The sequence below is a fragment of the Hyperoodon ampullatus genome, assembly GCF_949752795.1.
Source record: "Hyperoodon ampullatus genome assembly, chromosome: 1".
In the NCBI taxonomy this organism is placed as follows: domain Eukaryota; kingdom Metazoa; phylum Chordata; class Mammalia; order Artiodactyla; family Ziphiidae; genus Hyperoodon; species Hyperoodon ampullatus.
Genome location: NC_136914.1, coordinates 201,968,768 through 201,990,894, shown reverse-complemented (window position 1 = coordinate 201,990,894; position 22,127 = coordinate 201,968,768). Strand labels below are relative to the sequence as shown.

At 40.6% G+C, this 22,127-nt stretch overlaps 1 protein-coding gene across 1 annotated transcript in view; it reads right to left on the bottom strand.

The window, feature by feature from the left end:
- Window positions 1-22,127, bottom strand: part of BTRC (beta-transducin repeat containing E3 ubiquitin protein ligase) — a gene marked incomplete at its 5' end in the record, with an annotated part of 185,121 nt that overhangs the window by 23,081 nt on the left and 139,913 nt on the right. The window contains one exon of the mRNA XM_079711568.1: window positions 1,540-1,771. Within this exon, the coding sequence (XP_079567694.1) occupies window positions 1,540-1,771 (232 nt within the window). The remainder of the gene's footprint in view (window positions 1-1,539; window positions 1,772-22,127) is intronic.

Sequence of the window (22,127 nt, the reverse complement as noted above, 5' to 3'; positions counted from 1 at the left end):
CAGTAATGAGGTACACACAGACTGTTCGCACAAAGAAAACTGTTTGCCTATGGCTAAAATAAAATCCAATGAATGAAGAAGGGGCAGAAGTCTATTCTACTTAACAAAAGATACAGGAACAAATTCAGCTTGAAAATGGTTATTTCTAAGATATAAATAGGCATTTCTTTTATTTTAAAGGGCAATTTAAATTCCAATTTTAGAAAAACAAATTTTTAAAAAGATATAATTGGCAAAGGTTAAGCAGAGTGGTAATATGCAGTTTGGGGGGAAGGTATAAGTTGGTATATTTTTCTTAGAGGATAGTTTGGCATATGTATTAGAAGCCTTAAAAAATGTTCATAATTCATTAATATAGAAATCCCACTTCTGGTATTTTTTTCCCTAGGATGCCCAAAAGATGAATAAGAATGTCCACCACAGCACAGTTTATAATGGAAAAAACATTTTAAACTACCTAAATGTTCAATAAAGGGTTTAAATAATATATGCTTCAATCACCATAAATAATACAAATACTATAAAAAAATTATTTTTTAAAAGAACCAACACTTAGAAAAACACATTAAGAGAATACAGTAAGAAAAAATGTTACAAACACTTATGAGGGAAATATACACACCTAGGAAAAATATTAATAGCATATTAGTAGTTCTCTCTGAATGGTAGGGTTCTGGTAAATTTTATTTTTATATTTTAAACTGTTTTGAATTTTCTAAATTTCCCATAAGTGCTATAGGAAACAACTGAAAAAAAATAAAAACAAGCTATTTTAGAGATTCACTCACTTTTGTACTATTTTTCTTTTAGAATAAGCTATTAACACAGGTGAGAAACTTGTATTTTCCTGAGACATCATTTCCCCCAAATACTGATGCCTACATAGTATCCTAGATCACCATCAAGCATTCAGTGAAACAACCACAGCACTCTCCTAAGTATTGTAAGTGTGTGTGTGTATATGTGTGTCTGTGTGTGTATGTACAAATATATATATATATATTTAAAAATATATAGTTTATAATAGTTATTTAGTTCCTGAGCAGTGAGATTGTAAACCCTGGCACTTACATATTTAATATCGCAACAAGGCTCCTGAGATACCCATCTTTCTAAAATATTCAATTAAAAATGTTTCTTAGTCATTCCTATAATGTAAATATTCGGTTGATAAATTCACATAGAAATCCAAATTCAAATACATTAGTTAATATACCTTAAAACTAAGACACATTATAAAAGACACATCTCAAACCAGACAACACCTCAGAAAAGATTTTATTTAAACCTACGTGTGAGTAAAAATAGGGTGAATAGAGACAGGGAGAAGAGAGGGGAAAGAGGAGTCTCTATTATTTATAGAGTTTGATTTTTTGTATTTATATCCCAAGAAGGTACAATTAAAATGCTCAGTTTGTAAAAATCAAGCCAACAAAGATTTTTTAAAATAGAGAGATATAGAGCTGTAGATTTAGTATGATTACCATTGTAACATATCTTCCAGGCAAATTAATGGCTTACAAACATCTGTAGACATACCTGGCAGAGCAGTTATGAAATCCCTCTGCAACATAGGTTTAAGATACGAGTTTATGTGCCCATGTTGGTAATGACACATTTGGGATATAAGATGTTCCACAAATTCCACTTGATCGGACTCTGACCACTGCTCAAAATATTTGACACACAGTTCCTTTTCCTTCTCATAGCTTGCCGAGAGTTTCCGTTGCTTGGGCACAATCATACTGGAAGTGCCATTGGCAAGTTTTGTCTGTAGAAGAGGTGAATTGAAAGAAACATGTAAGTATTGAAAATAAGAGAAATTATATAATTTTCCAGTCTGGCATGCTATGTTATGTATGTCTATATGATGGAGCTCACTCTGTTACTCTATTAGTAATTGGATGTTTGCAAACAGCAGTTATATGGAAAAAGCCACAGAAATACCACAGCAAGTTGGTAAATCACGAATACTGCTGGATGACAAGGTATCCATTTCCAAAAGTTCGTAGGAAAGCATTATTTGGAGATATATAGATGAAAACCGATGAAAGCATGTTATTACTAGCAAGCAAAAAAGCTAATTTGCTTTTTCTTGTATACACCAGTTACTGGGCATTTATACAATTACTTACTCACAACTTATTTATTTATATTTTTTGCGGTACGCGGGCCTCTCACCACTGTGGCCTCTCCCGTCGTGGAGCACAGGCTCCGGACGCGCAGGCCCAGCGGCCATGGCTCACGGGCCCAGCCGCTCCGCGGCATGCGGGATCCTCCCAGACCGGGGCACGAGCCCGCGTCCCCTGCATTGGCAGGCGGACTTCCCAACCACTGTGCCACCAGGGAAGCCCACAACTTATTTTTTAATAGTCAAGTAAGAAATCCTCCATGCAAAGAAAAGCCAATGAATAATTTGAGACCCTGCTACCTTTGGAGATAAAGCTTAAATAACATCAATGCTCAATATACCCTTTTCCTCCCCCCAACCACCCCCAAATCCTATCTCTGCTGTCATCAAAATTATATGCCATAAAGTCCTCTATATTAATTGATTCATTCAATAAATATTAATTGAGCATCTATAATGTGCCAAACACTGTCCTAGGTGCTAGGAATACAGCATTGAACAAAAATAATACAGTCTCTACCATCAGTAACTTACATTGTAGTAGGTACAGCAAGCTAAAAACATTACCATACAAACAGAAAATATAATGTAGATAGTATTTTGAAGAAAAATAAAGCAGGATAAAGGGATAGAAAAATTAATATATGCTATTGTGACGGGCAAAAATCTAAGATGGTCCCCCAGGAAACTCTTGACCCCTGGTGTACAAGCATCTCTCTCAGTTATTCAAACAAACATGTAGGTACTGCCGTGACTTAATTAAGGTCCTAAATCAGGACCATAAGATAGGGAGATTAGGGGGCTTCCCTGGTGGCGCAGTGGTTGAGAGTCCACCTGCCGATGCAGGGGACACAGGTTCGTGCCCCGGTCCGGGAAGATCCCACATGCCTCGGAGCGGCTGGGCCTGTGAGCCATGGCCGCTGGGCCTGTGCGTCTGGAGCCTGTGCGTCTGGAGCCTGTGCTCCGCAACGGGAGAGACCACAACAGTGAGAGGCCCATGTACCGCAAAAAAAAAAAAAAAAAAAAGATAGGGAGATTACTCCAGTGGGTGTGACCGAATGACATGAGCCCTTTAAAAGCAGAGAGTTTTCTCCAATTGGTTGCAGAAGAGAAGGGGATCACCTGACTAGGAATTTGGTCATCCTTAGGAGCTGAGAGCAGCTCCCAGCAGACAGCCAGTAAGGAAATGAGGACCTCAATCCTACAAAGGCAAGGAGCTGAATTTGCCAACAACAACAACAATGAGCTGAGAAGATTTTTCCCCAGATGAGAACTCAGCCCAGCCGACACCTTGATTTCAGCTTTGTGATACTTTGAGGAGAGGACCCAGTCATGCTGTATCAGACTTCCGACCTAGACAACAGTGAGCAAATGAATGGGTGTTATCTTAACTTGCTAAGTTTGTAGTAATTTGTTATATAGCAGTTAATAAACAACCTAACAATTATTTAAGTCTAAGGGGTCAGAGATAGTTTCCCTAAAGATATGACATTTGAACTGACACATGAAGGAAACGAGGGAACTAGACATTTTGTTACACGGGGGAAGAATGGTCTAGGCAATGGGCATTTTGAGAGCAAAGGTCCTGGGTGGTAGTCTAAATGGCATGTTCAAGGAACAACAGGAGGGCCCAGGGTGGCTAGAACCAAGTGAGCAAAGCAAGAAGAAATACAGTTGAAGAAGTAGTACAAGCCAGATGATCCAGGTCATTTGGGTGGTAGTAGCTATCTCCAAAGATGGCCCCAAACAATTCCATCCCTCCCTGAACATGAATTATGTTCCTCCCATCAAGAAGTAGTTTGTCCTGGGCTTCCCTGGTGGCGCAGTGGTTGAGAGTCCGCCTGCCGATGCAGGGGACGCGGGTTCGTGCCCCGGTCTGGGAGGATCCCACGTGCCGCGGAGCGGCTGGGCCCGTGAGCCATGGCTGCTGGGCCTGCGCGTCCGGAGCCTGTGCTCCGCAACGGGAGAGGCCACAGCAGTGAGAAGCCCACGTAATGCAAAAAAAAAAAAAAAAAAAAAAAAAAAAAAGAAGTAGTTTGTCCTAGCCTTTGAATGTGGCCTTTGACTAACAGAATGTGGAGAAAGTGACATTCTGGGACTTCTGAGTCCAGGCAACTTTTGCTTACTCCATCTTAGAACCTTGAGCTACCATGTAAGAAATTCAGAGTACCCTGCTGGAGAGGGAAGTCTGGAGGATGAGAAGCTATGCAGAGAGAGGTCACATGGAGAAGCACATAGCCTGAGCATGACAATCTGAGACCTTATAAAGGATCACTGCTATGTGGAGAACAGGCTGCAGGGGACATGAATGGAAATTAGGAGACTAATTAACAGATTACTTCACAGTAGTCCATGGAAGAGACAACAATCTTTTGGACTAGTAAGGTAGTTACAGACGTGGTGAGAAATAATTGGGATTCAACATACACTTTGAAGGCAGAGCCAACTGAATTAGCTGATAGGCTGAATGTGGAGTATGAGGGGGAAAAAGGAGACAAGGACCATACTCAAGTCTGAAGCTGGGGAACACTAGGGTAAGATTCAGAAATTAACTGAAATTTTTGCTACTCTAAAAGTTGATTTTCTTTAGAGGATAACCACAACATGGTAGGTACAACTAGGTACTTGTACTTTTTTTTTTTTTGGCTGCATCAGGTCTTAGTTGTGGCATGCAGGATCTTTCGTTGCAGCGTGCAGGCTTCTCTCTAGTTGTGGCACATGGGTTTCTCTCTAGTTGTGGCACGCGGGATCAGTAGTTGCAGCATGTGAGCTTAGTTGCCCCGTGGCATGTGGGATCTTAGATCCCCAACCAGGGACTGAACCCGCGTCCCCTGCATTGTACTTTTCAAAGTAACTTGATGGATCTTTGGCATATATGACTGAGGCAAACCCAGTGTGGCAAGGAGAGCCATGCTACTATGGAGTTCATACCTGCCTAGACATACTGAATGTGCCATAAAACTGTATCAAATTTGGATAATCAACTTCTGCTATTAAAGGCACAGACTTGCCTTAATTTCTAAAGGTTAACTCCTACCTGTAGGCCTCTTTACAAATGATTCTAGATACACAGCTGAAAGTATATTTCCACGAATGGCATTAGCCATTCTCCTTTTTTTTTTTTAATTAAATAAAAAATTTTATTTATTTTTGGCTGCATTGGGCCTTCACTGTTGCGCACGGGCTTTTCTCTAGTTGTGGCGAGCGGGGGCTACTCTTTATTGTGGTGCACCGGCTTCTCATTGTGGTGGCTTCTCTTGTTGCGGAACACAGGCTCTAGGTGCAAGGGCTTCAGTAGTTGTGGCACGTGGGCTCAGCGGCTGTGGCTTGTGGGCTCTAGAGCGCAGGCTCAGTAGTTGCAGTGCACGGGCTTAGTTGCTCCGCGGCATGTGGGATCTTCCCGGACCAGGGATTGAGCCATTGTCCCCTGCACTGGCGCACTGGCAGGCAGATTCTTAACCACTGCACCACCAGGGAAATCCCAAGCCATTCTATTTACATAAGAGTGGACACCATAAACAGCAAACCTTGGTGTACACAGAGTTGGATGTTTTTTAGCATAAATGCCATGGTTGTCTATAAGACCAAAAATGATTAATAAGAACCTTGTTGGACATGGGCCTTGGGGGACTTCCAGGCTGTTTTATGTAGGTTATTTGTTTGTATCTCAGAAAATGAAAACTTGTGAAATATGGAGTAAGATTTTGAGAGCTAATAAATAGGTGGGTTTACAAGCTTGACCAAACGCCACTTCTGATCCCAACATCCAAAACCTCTCACTCCATCGTCTTTTATATATTTGTCTTTTATCTTTTAAAAGGTGGAAACGGACTGAAGTTGGATGCCACCAGAGTATTGTATTCTGGCTAAAGACCAGAAACGCCAGTAACAGAAAACAATAATCAGCAAAGTAATGAAATTATTCTGTTTATACTTTAAATGAACCAGATGTTTCTATAAAAATGGGATCAGCGGCTATCAGACCATTAACAGATAAAAATGCCTAAGGATTTCACATATTGATTATCCCACTGCAGGAGCTAAAGTTCAGTCAAGACTTTGTCATACTTTCAATGATCCAGTCATAAATGGGACCTAAAACACTGGCTATTAGAAATTAAGTATAACCTGAGAGTTCATGTGTTTGCCAACTGTCTGCTGGTACTACATTCTAGTCACCACCCCTCAAAACAGAGTATTTCCTTGTAGGTAGAAAGACATACACCTCAGATCCATCATCACTTTACATGAGTACTCTTCATCACTACACCATACTGCATTGTTTTAAGAGCGTTGGCCCTACAGTAGAAAGACCTGGTTTTAAATTTTAACTCCTCAATTTAGCAGCTGTATGACATGGAATAAATAACTTGGTTTTTTTTGAGTCTCTGTTCCCCTTGTCTGTAAAATGGGGCTAATTATAGAATCTATTACATTGGGTTTTTGTGAAGATCAAAGAAAATAATCTAAGAAAAGCCATGCTTAATTGGCTCACCACCTGGCATACAGTAAAGTGCTCAGTAAATCAACAGTAAATGAATTTATGACACTGCTGGAGCTAGGCCTTCTCTCTCTTTTTAAATACATCCTTCTTTCTCATTATGTAATATATTTTTTCTATTTTAATTTTCATTGAAGTATAATATACGTAAAAGTACAAAATCTTAAGTGTACAGCTTGATGAATTTCCACAAGGTAAACATACTATGTAACTAGCACCCAGGTGAAGAAACAGATTATCACAAGCCTCACAAGCCCTGCCTTGTGCTCCCTTTTTCAAGTCACTAGCACCCCTAAGGGTAACCACTATACTCATTTCACTTTTTTTTTTAACATCTTTATTGGAGTATAATTACTTTACAGTGAGTGGTGTTTTGGTTTCTGCTTTATAACAAAGTGAATCAGCTATACATATACATATATCCCCATATCTCCTCCCTCTTGTGACTCCCTCCCACTTTCCCTATCCCACCCCTCTAGGTGGTCACAAAGAACGGAGCTGATCTCCCTGTGCTATGCGGCTGCTTCCCACTAGCTATCTATTTTACATTTGGTAGTATATGTAAGTCCATGCCACTCTCTCACTTCGTCCCAGCTTACCCTTCCCCCTCACCGTGTCCCCAAGTCCATTCTCTACGTCTGCATCTTTATTCCTGTCCTGCCCCCAGGTTCTTCAGAACACTTCTTTTTTTAAATTCCATATACATGTGTTAGCATACGGTATTTTTCTCCTTCTGACTTATTTCACTCTGTATGACAGACACTAGGTCCATCCCCCTCACTACAAATAACTCAATTTCGTTTCTTTTTATGGCTGAGTAATAGTCCACTGCATATATGTGCCACATCTTCTTTATCCATTCATCTGTTGAAGGACACTTAGGTTGCTTCCATGTCCTGGCTACCGTAAATAGAGCTGCAGTGAACATTGTGGAACATGGCTCTTTTTGAATTACAGTTTTCTCAGGGTATATGCTCAGTACTGGGGTTGCTGGGTCATATATGGCAGTTATATTTTTAGTTTTTTAAGGAACCTCCATACTGTTCTCCATAGTGGCTGTATCAATTTACATTCCCACCAGCAGTGCAAGAGGGTTCCCTTTTCTCCACACGCTCTCCAGCATTTATTGTTTGTAGACTTTTTGATGATGGCCATTCTGACTGGTGTGAGGTGATACCTCATGGTAGTTTTGATTTGCATTTCTCTAATGATTAGTGATATTGAGCATTCTTTCATGTGCTTGTTGGCAATCTGTATATCTTCTTTGGAGAAATGTCTATCTAGGTCTTCTGCCCATTTTTGGATTGGGTTGTTTGTTTTTTGCTACTGAGCTGCATGAGCTGCTTGTAAATTTTGGAGATTAATCCTTTGTCAGTTGCTTCATTTGCAAATATTTTCTCCCATTCTGAGGGTTGTCTTTTGGTCTTGTTTATGGTTTCCTTTGCTGTGCAAAAGCTTTTAAGTTTCGTTAGGTCCCTTTTGTTTATTTTTGTTTCTATTTCCATTTCTCTAGGAGGTGGGTCAAAAAGGATCTTGCTGTGATTTATTCCACAGAGTGTTCTGCCTATGTTTTCCTCTAAGAGTTTTACAGATTCTGGCCTTACATTTAGGTCTTTAATCCATTTTGAGTTTATTTTTCTGTATGGTGTTAGGAAGTGTTCTAATTTCATTCTTTTACATGTAGCTGTCCAGTTTTCCCAGCACCACTTATTGAAGAGGCTGTCTTTTCCCCATTGTATATTCTTGCCTCCTTTATCAAAAATAAGGTGACCATATGTGTGTAGGTTTATCTCTGGGCTTTCTATCCTGTTCCATTGATCTATATGTCTGTTTTTGTGCCAGTACCATACTGTCTTGATTACCGTAGCTTTGTAGTACAGTCTGAAGTCTGGGAGCCTGATTCCTCCAGGTCTGCTTTTCTTTCTCAAGATTGCTTTGGCTATTCAGGGTCTTTTGTGTTTCCATAAAAATTGTGAGATTTTTTTTTGTTCTAGTTCTGTGAAAAATGCCATTGGTAGTTTGATACGGATTGCATTGAATCTGTAGATTGCTTTGGGTAGTACAGTCATTTTCACAATGTTGATTCTTCCAATCCAAGAACATGGTATATCTCTCCATCTGTTTGTATCATCTTTAATTTCTTTCATCAGTGTCTTATAGTTTTCTGCATACAGGTCTTTTGTCTCCTTAGGTAGGTTTATACCTAGGTATTTTATTCTTTTTGTTGCAATGGTGAATGGGATTGTTTCCTTAATCTCTCTTTCAGATTTTTCATCATTAGTGTATAGGAATGCAAAAGATTTCTGTGCGTTAATTTTGTATCCTGCTACTTTACGAAATTCATTGATTAGCTCTAGGAGTTTTCTGGTAGCATCTTTAGGATTCTCTATGTATAGTATCATGTCATCTGCAAACAGTGACAGCTTTACTTCTTCTTCTCCAATTTGGATTCTTTTTATTTCTTTTCCTTCTCTGATTGCTGTGGCTAAAACTTCCAAAACTACGTTGAATAACAGTGGTGAGCGTGGACAACCTTGTCTTGTTCCTGATCTTAGAGGAAATGCTTTCAGTTTTTCACCATTGAGAATGATGTTGGCTGTGGGTTTATCATACATGGCCTTTATTATGTTGAGGTAAGTTCCCTCTGTGCCCACTTCCTGGAGAGTTTTTTTTTTTTATCATAAATGGGTGTTGAATTTTGTCAAAAGCTTTTTCTGCATCTATTGAGATGATCATACGGCTTTTTTCCTTCAATTTGTTAATATGGTTTATCACATTGATTGATATGTGTATATTGAAGAATCCTTGCATTCCTGAGATAAACCCCACTTGATCATGGTGTATGATCCTTTTAATGTGCTGTTGGATTCTCCTTGCTAGTTTTTTTTTTTTTTTTTTGTGGTACACAGGCCTCTCACTGTTGTGGCCTCTCCCATGGCGGAGCACAGGCTCTGGACGCGCAGGCTCAGCGGCCATGGCTCACAGGCCCAGCCGCTCTGCGGCATGTGGGATCTTCCCGGACCGGGGCACGAACCCATGTCCCCTGCATCGGCAGACGGACCCTCAACCACTGCGCCACCAGGGAAGCCCTCTTTGCTACTATTTTGTTGAGGATTTTTGCATCTATGTTCATCAGTGATATTGGCCTGTAGTTTTCTTTCTTTCTGACATGTTTGTCTGGTTTTAGTATCAGGGTGATGGTGGCCTCGTAGAATGAGTTTGGGAGTGTTCCTCCCTCTGCTATATTTTTTTTTTTTTTTTTTTTTTTGTGGTACGTGGGCCTCTCACTGTTGTGGCCTCTCCCGTTGCAGAGCACAGGCTCTGGACGCGCAGGCTCAGCGGCCATGGCTCACGGGCCCAGCCGCTCTGCGGCATGTGGGATCTTCCCGGACCGGGGCACGAACCCGTGTCTCCTGCATTGGCAGGCGGACTCTCAACCACTGCGCCACCAGGGAAGCCCCCTCTGCTATATTTTGGAAGAGTTTGAGAAGGATAGGTGTTAGCTCTTCTCTAAATGTTTGACAGAATTTGCCTGTGAAGCCATCTGGTCCTGGGCTTTTGTTTGTTGGAAGATTTTAAAACACAGTCTCAATTTCAGTGCTTGTGATTGGTCTGTTTATATTTTCTATTTCTTCCTGGTTCAGTCTCGGAAGGTTGTGCTCTTCTAAGAATTTGTACATTTCTTCCAGGTTGTCCATTTTATTGGCATATAGTTGCTTGTAGTAATCTCTCATGATCCTTTGTATTTCTGCAGTGTCAGTTGTTACTTCTCCTTTTTCATTTCTAATTCTATTGATTTGAGTCTTCTCCCTGTTTTCTTGATGAGTCTGGCTAATGGTTTATCAATTCTGTTTATCTTCTCAAAGAACCAGCTTTTAGTTTTATTGATATTTGCTATTGTTCCCTTCATTTCTTTTTCATCTATTTCTGATCTGATCTTCATGATTTCTTTTCTTCTGCTAACTTGGGTTTTTTTTTGTTCTTCTTTCTCTAATTGCTTTAGGTGTAAGGTTAGGTTGTTTATTTGAGATGTTTCTTGTTTCTTGAGGTAGGATTGTATTGCTATAAACTTCCCTCTTAGAACTGCTTTTGCTGCATCCCATAGGTTTTGGGTCATTGCATTTTCATTCTCATTTGTTTCTAGGCATTTTTTGATTTCCTCTTTGATTTCTTCAGTGATCTCTTGATTATTTAGTAGTGTATTGTTTAGCCTCCATGTGTTTGTATCTTTTCTTGTAATTGATATCTAGTCTCATAGCACTGAGGTCAGAAAAGATACTTGATACGATTTCAATTTTCTTAAATTTACCAAGGCTTGATTTGTGACCCAAGATATGATCTATCCTGGAGAATGTTCCATGAGCACTTGAGAAGAAAGTGTAATCTGTTGTTTTTGGATGGAATGTCCTATAAATATCAGTTAAGTCCATCTTGTTTAATGTATCATTTAAACCTTGTGTTTCCTTATTTATTTTCATTTTGGATGATCTGTCCATTTGTGAAAGTGGGGTGTTAATGTCCCCTACTATGACCGTGTTACTGTCAATTTCCCCTTTTATGGCTGTTAGCATTTGCCTTATGTATTGAGGTGCTCCTATGTTGGGTGCATAAATACTTACAATTGTTATATCTTTTTCTTGGATTGATCCCTTGATCATTATGTAGCGGCCTTCTTTGTCTCCTGTAATAGTCTTTATTTTAAAATCTATTTTGTCTCATATGAGAATTGTTATTCCATCTTCCTTTTGATTTCCATTTGCATGGAATATCTTTTTCCATCCCCTCACTTTCAGTCTGTATGTGTCCCTAGGTCTGAAGTGGGTGTCTTGTAGACAGTATATATACAGGTCTTGTTTTTGTATCCATTCAGCCAGTCTACGTCTTTTGGTTGGAGCATTTAATCCATTTACATTTAAGGTAGTTATCGATATGTATGTTCCTATTACCATTTTCCTTGTTTTGGGTTTGTTATTGTAGGTCTTCTCCTTTTCTTGTGTTTCCTGCCTAGAGAAGTTCCTTTAGCATTTGTTGTAAAGCTGGTTTGGTGGTGCTGAATTCTCTTAGCTTTTGCTTGTCTGTAAAGGTTTTAATTTCTCCGTCAAATCTGAATGAGAGCCTTGCTGGGTAGAGTAATCTTGGTTGTAGGTTTTTCCCTTTCATCACTTTAAATATGTCCTGCCACTCCCTTCTGGCTTGCAGAGTTTCTGCTGAAAGATCATCTGTTAACCTTACAGGGATTCCCTTGTATGTTATTTGTTGTTTTTCCCTTGCTGCTTTTAATATTTTTTCTTTGTATTTAATTTTTGATAGTTTGATTAATACGTGTCTTGGCATGTTTCTCCTTGGATTTATCCTGTATGGGACTCTCTGCGCTTCCTGGACTTGATTATTTCCTTTCCCATATTAGGGAAGTTTTCAACTATAATCTCTTCAAATATTTTTTCATTCCCTTTTTCTCTTCTTCTTCTGGGACCCCTATAATTCGAATGTTGGTGCATTTAATGTTGTCCCAGAGGTTTCTGAGACTGTCCTCAGTTCTTTTCATTCTTTTTTCTTTATTCTGCTCTGTGGTAGTTATTTCCACTATTTTATCTTCCAGGTCACTTATCCATTCTTCTGCCTCAGTTATTCTGCTATTGATTCCTTCTAGAGAATTTTAAATGTCATTTATTGTGTTGTTCATCAGTGTTTGTTTGCTCTTTAGTTCTTCTAGGTCCTTGTTAAACATTTCTTATATTTTCTCCATTCTATTTCCAAGATTTTGGATCATCTTTACTATCATTACTCTGAATTCTTTTTCAGGTAGACTGCCTATTTCCTCTTCATTTGTTTGGTCTGGTGGGTTTTTACCTTGCTCTTTCATCTGCTGTGTGTTTCTCTGTGTTTTCTTTTTGCTTAACTTACTGTGTTTGGGGTCTCCTTTTTGCTGGCTGCAGGTTTGTAGTTCCCGTTGTTTTTGGTGTCTGCCCCCAGTGGCTAACGTTGGTTCAGTGGGCTGTGTAGGCTTCCTGGTGGAGGGGACTAATGCCTCTGTTCTGGTGGATGAGGCTGGATCTTGTCTTTTTTGGTAGGCAGGACCGCCTCTGGTGGTGTGTTTTGGGGTGTCTATGACCTTATTATGATTTCAGGCAGCCTCTCTGCTAATGGGTGGGGTTGTGTTCCTGTCTTGCTAGTTGTTTGGCATAGGGTGTCCAGCATTGTAGCTTGCTGATCGTTGAGCGGAGCTGGGTCTTAGCGTTGAGATGGAGATCTCTGGGAGAGCTTTCGCTGTTTGATATTACATGGAGCTGGGAGGTCTCTGGTGGACCAATGTCCTGAACTCGGCTCTTCCAACTCAGAGGCACAGGCCTGACACCTGGCTGGAGCACCAAGACCCTGTCAGCCATACGGCTCAGAAGAAAAGGGAGAGAAGAAGAAAGAAAGAAAAAAATAAAGTAAAATAAAACAAAGTTATTACAATAAAAAATAAAAATAATTATTAAAAATAAAAAGTAATAAGAAAAGAAAGAAAGAAGAGAGCAAACCAAAAAAAAAAAAAATCCACCAATGATAACCAGCACTAAAAACTGTACTAAAGGAGCTTCCCTGGTGGCGCAGTGGTTGAGAGTCTGCCTGCCGATGCAGGGGACACGGGTTCGTGTCCCGGTCCAGGAAGATCCCACATGCCGTGGAGCGGCTGGGCCTATGAACCATGGCCGCTGAGCCTGCGCGTCCGGAGCCTGTGCTCTGCAATGGGAGAGGCCACAACAGTGAGAGGCCCACGTACCGCCAAAAAAAAAAAAAAAAAAAAACTGTACTAAAAAACCCCAAACAAACAAACAAAAAAACAGACAGAACCCTAGGACAAATGATAAAAGCAAAGCTATACAGACAAAATCACACAAAGAAGCATACACATACACACTCACAAAAAGAGAAAAAGGAAGAAAAGATATATATCTTTTGGGAAGGCTGAGGTCTTCTGCCAGGGTTCAGTAGGTGTTCTGTAGGAGTTGTTCCACATGTAGATGTATTTCTAACGTATTTGTGGGGAGGAAGGTGATCTCTATGTCTTACTCCTCTGCCATCTTGAAAGTCTCTTCATTTCATTTTATAAAATATGTATTTTTTAAAAAACTGCCTATTCAGGCTTCCCTGGTGGCGGAGTGGTTGAGAGTCTGCCTGCCGATGCAGGGGACATGGGTTCATGACCCGGTCCGGGAAGATCCCACATGCTGTGGAGCGGCTAGGCCCGTGAGCCATGGCCGCTGAGCCTGCGCGTCCAGAGCCTGTGCTCCGCAATGGGAGAGGCCACAACAGTGAGAGGCCCGCGTACTGCAAAACAAACAAACAAAAAAAAAAAACTGCCTATACAATTTACAGTAGCATTAAAAAAATGTAATACTTAGGAATAAGTTTAACAACATATGTGTAACACTTGAAAACTACAAAACATTGGTGAGGGAAAACTTAAAATACTTAAATAAATGGAGAAATATATGTTCACAAATTAGACTCAATATTGTTAAGATGTTCATTCTTTCCAGTTGATCTATAAAGTAAATGCAATATCAATCAAAATTCTAGCAGGCAAACTGACAAGCTGATTCTAAAATTTAGACAGGGGGCTTCCCTGGTGGCACAGTGGTTGGGAGTCTGCCTGCCAATGCAGGGGACACGGGTTCGAGCTCTGGTCTGGGAGGATCCCACATGCCGCGGAGCGGCTGGGCCCGTGAGCCACAACTACTGAGCCTGCGCGTCTGGAGTCCATGTTCCGCAACAAGAGAGGCCACGATAGTGAGAGGCCCGCGCACCGTGATGAAGAGTGGCCCCCGCTTGCCACAACTAGAGAAAGCCCTCGCACAGAAATGAAGAGTCAACACAGCCAAAATAAAGAAATAAATTAATAAACTCCTACCCCCAACAATAAATAAATAAAATTTAGACAGAAGTGCAAAAGACCTAAACTTTAGCCAGACAATCTTGAAAAATAAAAACAAAGATGGACTCACACTAATGAATTTCAAGACTTACAATAAAGTAATAGTAATTGGGCTTCCCTGGTGGTTCAGTGGTTAGGAATCTGCCTGCCAATGCAAGGGACACGGGTTTGAGCCCTGGGCCGGGAAGCTCCCACATGCCTCGGAGCAACCAAGCCCATGCGCCACAACTACTGAGCCTGTGTTCTACAGTCCACGAGTTACAATGACTGAGCCCGCGTGCCTGTGTTCCACAGCAAGAGAGGCCATGGCAATGAGAGGCCTGCGCACCGCAGTGAAGAGTAGCCCCTGCTCGCCGCAACTAGAGAAAGCCCGTACGCAGCAACAAAGACCCAACATAGCTAAAAATAAATAAATAAATAAATTTATTAAAAAAAAAAAAAAAAAGAATCACACCCTTAAACTACAGCATGTGGTAGCTTGATGGATGGAACTCTGTAGTATAGTCTATAAAAAAAAAAGTAATAGTAATCAAGATAGCATGGCTCTGGTGTAAGGACAAACATGTAGATTCAATGGAACAGAATAGCAAATTCACAAACAATTTCACATATATAGCCAGTTGATTTTTAGGAAAGGTGCCAAGATAATTCAATAGGTAAAGGATAGTGTTTTTCAACAAATGATGCTGAAATAACTGGACATCCATATAGAAAAAAATGAACCTTGTTCTCTAGTTTAGATCTTATTAAAAAATTAGGGGCTTCCTTGGTGGCTAATGGTTAAGAATCTGCCTGCCAATGCAGGGGACACGGGTTCGAGCCCTGGTCTGGGAAGATCCCACATGCCACGGAGCAACTAAGCCTGTGCACCACAACTACTGAGCCTGCACTCTAGAGCCTGTGAGTCACAACTACTGAGCCCGTGCACCTAGAGCCCTGCTCCGCAACAAGAGAAGCCACCGCAATGAGAAGCCCGCGCACCACAACGAAGAGTAGCTCCCACTCGATGCAACTAGAGAAAGCCCATGCACAGCAACGATGACCCAACACAGCCAATAAATAAATAAACAAATGTTAAAAATCTAAAAAAAAAAAGTTAACGTAAGTGGATTCTGGACTTATACATAGGAGCTGAACTTCTAGAAGAAAACAAAACTTCTAAGAGAAAACAGAAAATCTTGGTGTTATTGGGATAGGCAAACATTTCATAGATAAGGCATAAAAGAACAAGAAAGAACAAACATATATTTTTAAAAAACTCTTAGAACTCGATAAGAAAAGAAAACAAGTAACCCTATTTTGTTTTGTTTTGTTTTTTGAAAGGGCAAAAGACCTGAACAGACACTTCACAAAAAAGGATCCATATACGGGATGGCCAATAAACACATGAAAAGATGTTCAATATCATGAGTCACTTGGGAAATGCAAGTTAAAATCACGAGACATGACTACACAGTTATTAGAATGGCTAAAATTAAAAAGACTGACTGTACCAAGTACTGGCAACAACGATGAGCAACTGGGTCTTTCATACATTGCTGGCAGTAATGTTTAATAGCACAACCATTTTATAAAACAGGTTGACAGTTTCTTACGAAGTTATATATCTATTTACCATATGACCCAGGAATTTCACTCCTAGGTGTTTACCCCTTCCCAATGAAAAAAAAATTTTTTTCCACACAAAAACTTGCACATGAATGTTCATAGCTGCTTTATAATAGTCCCAAACTGAAAGAATCCCAATGCCCATCAAGAGTTTAACTGATGGGCTTCCCTGGTGGCGCAGTGGTTGAGAGTCCGCCTGCCGATGCAGGGGACACGGGTTTGTGCCCCGGTCCGGGAGGATCCCACATGCCGTGGAGCGGCTAGGCCTGTGAGCCATGGCCGCTGAGCCTGCACGTCCGGAGCCTGTGCTCCGCAATGGGAGAGGCCACAGCAGTGAGAGGCCCGCGTACCGCAAAAAAAATAAGAGTTTAACTGATAAAAAAATTGTGATATATCTGTACAAAAGAATAGTACTTAGCAATAAAAGAACGAACTACAGATACACAAAATGACAAGGATGAATCTCAAAAACATGCTGAATGAAAGAAGCCAGGCACAAAAAGAATATATACTTTATGATTCTACTTATATGAAACTCTAGGAATAACAAATCTAATTTATAATGATAAAAACTGAACAGTGGTTGCGTGGGGCTGGATATGGGGATGGGATTGACTGGGTAAGGGCACCAGTGAAGTTTTGGGGGTAATGAAAATGCTCTATAGGTTGACTGTTACACAGGTATATATATTTGCCAAAATTCATCGAACTGGATACTTAAAATGGGTGTATTTTATTGTATGTAAATTATACCTTAATAAAATAGATTTTAAGAACTTCTAAGGATAGCATATTCCTAAGGATAAATGCCACCATAATATTAATTTCATTCATAACTAAGATATTATATTTCTAAAGAACTCTGGAGATAAAGGTCTTTGTTATCAAGCCTCTTCCCTCTATCCTTCTCCCTTATGGATTTTCAACTAATGTCTAAAGTAAATGCAGCAAAATTTCAATTTGGGAATCTCAGAAAATCCACAAGGGTACAGTGAAAAAGTTCAAGTATTAAAAAATCAAAAGGTTGTATATTAGAGTGTATGGAAGTGACGGTAATGGTTACTTGTGGCAGTAGAATTGATTTGGCTTTCCCAGCAAAAGCCTGATGACTCAACCACTACTGTTCAAATGTCTAGGAAAGCTGACAAACAACCTCAGTTTAATGGTAACACTAACTTTCTGCCACCCCTGCACATCTCCTGTTCTGCTTTTCTGTTTACAATGAACAGTTATCTCCAAAAGAAAGAAAGAAAGAAAGAAGCTGTCAGGTGACAAACACACAAAATGAAAGGACTTAAGTATTTATACGACTGTCCTCAGCTTAGTCCTCAAAGGCCAAGGGCTAACATTTCCCTCCCTGAAAATATATTAAAGCATCACTTTCAAAATTACCATGAATTTCTCTGAAGCTGCTGCCTGGGCCAGGAGGGGAAAATATATACTTGCAGACACCAACTAGCCTAACCACCACCATGGCAACGTTAAGTGTGCTGACTTTGCTAACCGTACTGTGTGTAGGCTGGAAGATACAGCATGGACTGGCTGAATTTGATGGTAAGATGACAGATGTTTCTAGTTTGCATGTAAACCCTGCGTTAATCACAAGGAAGGGTATGTTAAGTAGAGAAAGGAAAATGTTCCAGATATAGGACAACATTTGGAATTGGGGGTGCAAGGACTAGATACAGAGAATAATACTGATGACTAGAGAGATGCAAATGATATTTAAGAATTCTGTTTGGCCTTAAGAAGGACTCTGAGGAAAGACTCTGGCATTGAAACCCATGGGGGGCAGGGGGAAAGGGATATAATGATTACAATGATGAATGAATGTAAGAATAAAATGCGTAAAAGTTGTGCTCGGGATAAGGCTGCAGCCTAAGAGGGATAGGACAAGAATTCTGACTAAGGCTGGAACTTCAGTGTTATCAATCAACCAACAACCATTAAAAAAAAAAAAAGAAAATGTTTAAATTGTATTACTTTACACTTAAAACATAAAGTACAGAATGCCGTAAATAACAGGGAAGAAAAAGATAAAATTACAAATCACCCAAACACAAAGACTGAGGAAAGAAAGTAAATTTCGGGTTGGGGTAGCAGGTTGATGGTGTAGATCAGGAGCTGACAATGGTGGCGGTTGAAGAGCCTGATTTGCCTGTGGGGAGGTGGAGATTTCCTGCAGGAGCTAGTGCAGGTTCTCCCTGGAGGGGTGGTGAATTTTGACCTGGCTCTGGGTCTCCTGCAGAAGCAGCTGCGGGTTCTCCCTGCCCACATGGTGAATCATCATCTGGGGCTGGGTCTCCTGCTGGAGCTTCAGACTCTGCCTCTGTGGGCTCCAGGTCCTACAGCTAACTCAAGGGAAGGTTGACACGGTGCTCCATGTTGGAGCCGGATGTGCTAATAAGCTCCCTGTGAGCCCAGGACAGGATCCTGGAGAGTAGCCTGGGTGGTGTTTGGGGCCAAGGCCTTTCCTGTTCACCTCTGGGCCCTGGTTCTGATGAACCATCTGTGGCCACACTCACTGGGAGCCTACACTGGCCCTCGGTGGCAGTGTGGTGCACCGGCCCCTCACTTGGGCAGATGAATTGGATGTCCCCATCAAGCAGCTCTTCGCCAGTCTCTGGGCTGGGGCTCTGCAATGACAGTGACCAGCAGCTGGCCTGGCCCGGAGGTATCAGAGCCCTGCCTGGCCATTATCTTATCACTGCTTCTTCTGCCCATTTGACCTTCTGCTCCCACATCAGGCACAGACCTGTGTCTGCTCTGATATGCACTTAGGAGAAAGGATATACATCTAGAGGGCTTGGGATAAACCTCGGGTAGAAGGGCACTGCCTGGGCTCTCTACATCCAGCCCAGCCAGCTTTGACCTGGGGTGTGGACATAATTGGCCCATCAGACTTCTAACCCCTCATCAGCCTGCTCTTGCTTGAGGGAGACCGATCCCACATAAACCCCCACCTTCACACATACAGGGAGGGGACACAGGGCTACCAGAGTGGGATCAGAGTGATGTCTTGGCCTGAGCTGGCCTGCCCTGGGCCTCCCTGTGTTACTTTTTTTTAAAAAATTTTTATTGGGTTATAGTTGATTTACAATGCTGTGTTAGTTTCAGGTGTACAGCAAAGTGAATCTGTTATACATACACATATATCCACTCTTTTTTAGATTCTTTCCCCATATAGGCCATTACAGAGTACTGAGTAGAGTTCCCTGTGCTATGCAGTAGGTCCTTATTAGTTGTCTATTTTATATATAGTAGTATGTATGTGTCAATCCCGATCTTCCAATTTATCCCTCCCCCTTTACCCCGTGGTAACCATAATTTTAACAACCATTTATTGAGTGACTAGTCTGTGCTGGGCATTCTTCTAGGTGCTAGGGAAACTGGTGAACAGGTAGACAAAGTTTCTTTATCTGGTGAGGAGTAGAGGTAGAATATGTAATAAATATTTTAATCTCAGAAACCAGTAAGTATTGTGAAGAAAACAAAATAAGGTAACAAAAAACAGGAAGTGAATAGTACAACCTACTCTAACTGAGGTGGTTATGAAATGATGCTGAAGCAGGTAACATTTGAGCTGAGATCTGAAAGATCAGAGTCAAGCCTTGTGAAGATCTGGGGGAAAAGCCTCCCAGACAGAAGGAAGAACAAGTCAAAGGTATGTTCAAGTGAAAGAAAGAAAGGTGACTGGTATGGCTGGGGCAAACTGAATGAGGGGGAAAGTGGTGGGAAACGAGGTTAGTAAGGTGACGCAGGGCCAGATCATATAAGGCCTTCTGGGTCACAGTAAGAAGTCTGGATTTCTTGTTAAGTGTAAAGGAGAGCCCCTGGAGGTTTAGAGATAGTTAAATATGGCATCATCTAATTTATGCTTTAGAAATGCTTATACTAGGTACCACACAGAGAAAGGGGAGGGGGGGCATCTGGGGCAGTGGGGAGGGGATAACAAGGGCAAGTTGAAAGAGCAGAGGAAGGAAGACCAATTAGAGCTGATAAAATAATCCAGGCAAGAAGTGATCATGGCTAAGGTTAGAAGAGGTAGATTAGGAAGTGCTTAGAAGAAAGGTATTTTACCCTCACAAGAGAGGAAGGAGGAGAAAAGCCCTGTTGAGAATTATAAATCTAGGTTATAATACACATTTATTTCAGTATAGTGATTTACTTCTTCAGTAGGGCCGATCCTTCAAATATTTAATCTGGTACATTAACCTGGATAGGGATAAAACCAGGGTTCTTGCTCCTTGTGGCCAGGAGAAACAAGGTAAAACATTCAAGACTTTTGCATGGGAAAGAGGAGGAGTTTTTAGGTCTATACTATTCTCTATTGGTTATTGCCAGGCTTCAGCTAAATAAGAATACAAAAACTTTGATTTCAAAGTGTTTTCCCTTGATTTCTTTGTAAAAATATCTCTTAAAAAAAGTCAACATTGTCTTTGTTAAATTAAGAGGAAATGACATTGTCTACATTTTGATTAGGACTGAAAGAAATAAGTAAGCACACCTAAGGATGGAGATGGTGATAGCAGGGAGATCCAGAACAGCTCTAGAACTTACAAAGAGCTAGGGTAGGAAAGAAAAAGGGACCTAGAAGGTTCAATAGAGTCCACTGGCACTTGAGCATCTTTTAACAAGAGAGTTTCAAGAGAAACTGAAAGAATTTGGCCATAAATTGAACATGCAGAGTAAAAGGTAATGAATGCTCAAAAGTGGAACCATAACTTTTAACATTTCCAGTTTTCCGTTTTAAAAAAATCTCTATAACTTTCAGTGACCAAAGAAGTAGTCCCTTATCTTTGGGGGAGAGCCTCAGGTAAGAGTGCAAATGAAAAGAAAATGGTGGCTGCATGTATAGGACAGGACAAACATTTCAACAGGAGTAAGCATCACATTTCTCAGTGGGATTATTGTATTAATATTTTAACAGCTTCTACTAAATATGATTATATATTAGGTGAACTCATAAATATGTCAGATCTGATTAGTGAACGTGGAAGACAGGAAGGGGCAGACTTGTCAGCAGAAGGAAAGTTCACATTATGAATTTGACTGGTTTCTAATAACCAACAAGAAAGAGCTTGCAATCACTCCAATTCTTTTAAATAAAATGTACCAGGAAATGAACTCACAAATGCCCAGGAATAAATGACTATTTAAAGACTGGACACTTGGCAATCTTTTTTTCTATTTACTAATTATAGGAAAAGCCATATAAAAAAATTCACCAAAATCACAACAAAGCCATTTTTATTACTTCTGGATTTTTGAGGTAGTTAAAGGGATAGGATAGTCACTTAACATATTTAGGTTTCAAATCGGGGCTCTTGTTTCTGTAGTGGGTTCCCTCAAGCAATTTCATAGCTTCCAGGGTGATAGGTTCTTTTGTTCTAAACCAAGAAGCTCACAGCAGTTTAATTTACTGCTGCATTATGATAGCTACTCACCACCCACACCTCCAAGGCTGGTAAATGCACTGATGTAGACAGTGCCACCTTAAAAGGATTTTTGGATGGGTCTTAGTGATGGGGGGAAAAAAGGACATAATGTTTAATTATAAGAAATGATTGAAATAGGCACAGACATACCCTGGGTGCCTCTGCACTGCAGCAAGCTCTAAACTTGTTATCGTTAATGGTTTAAATTTCACTGTGCTAATCATTTCAGGACACAAGCCTTTCTTGATAATCTAATGAATTATTCCAACATCCTTCAGCAAAAAAAAAAAAAAAGAAAAAAAATCCTCCATGACAGCACTAATTACAAGACGTTTTCCCAGTGCTTATGTAAAATATGACAGAGCAGCAGCTTAGGGAATTGCAGAAAACTGCTTCTAATTTCCACCGAGAAACTGACAAACATCTCTCTTTCATCTCTCCCAGCTCTCAAGTAAGATTTAACTTTCTCATTTAGTTAATTACCGAGTGAGGATCATCATTTCCCTGGATCGGAGCGGCATAGAGCCT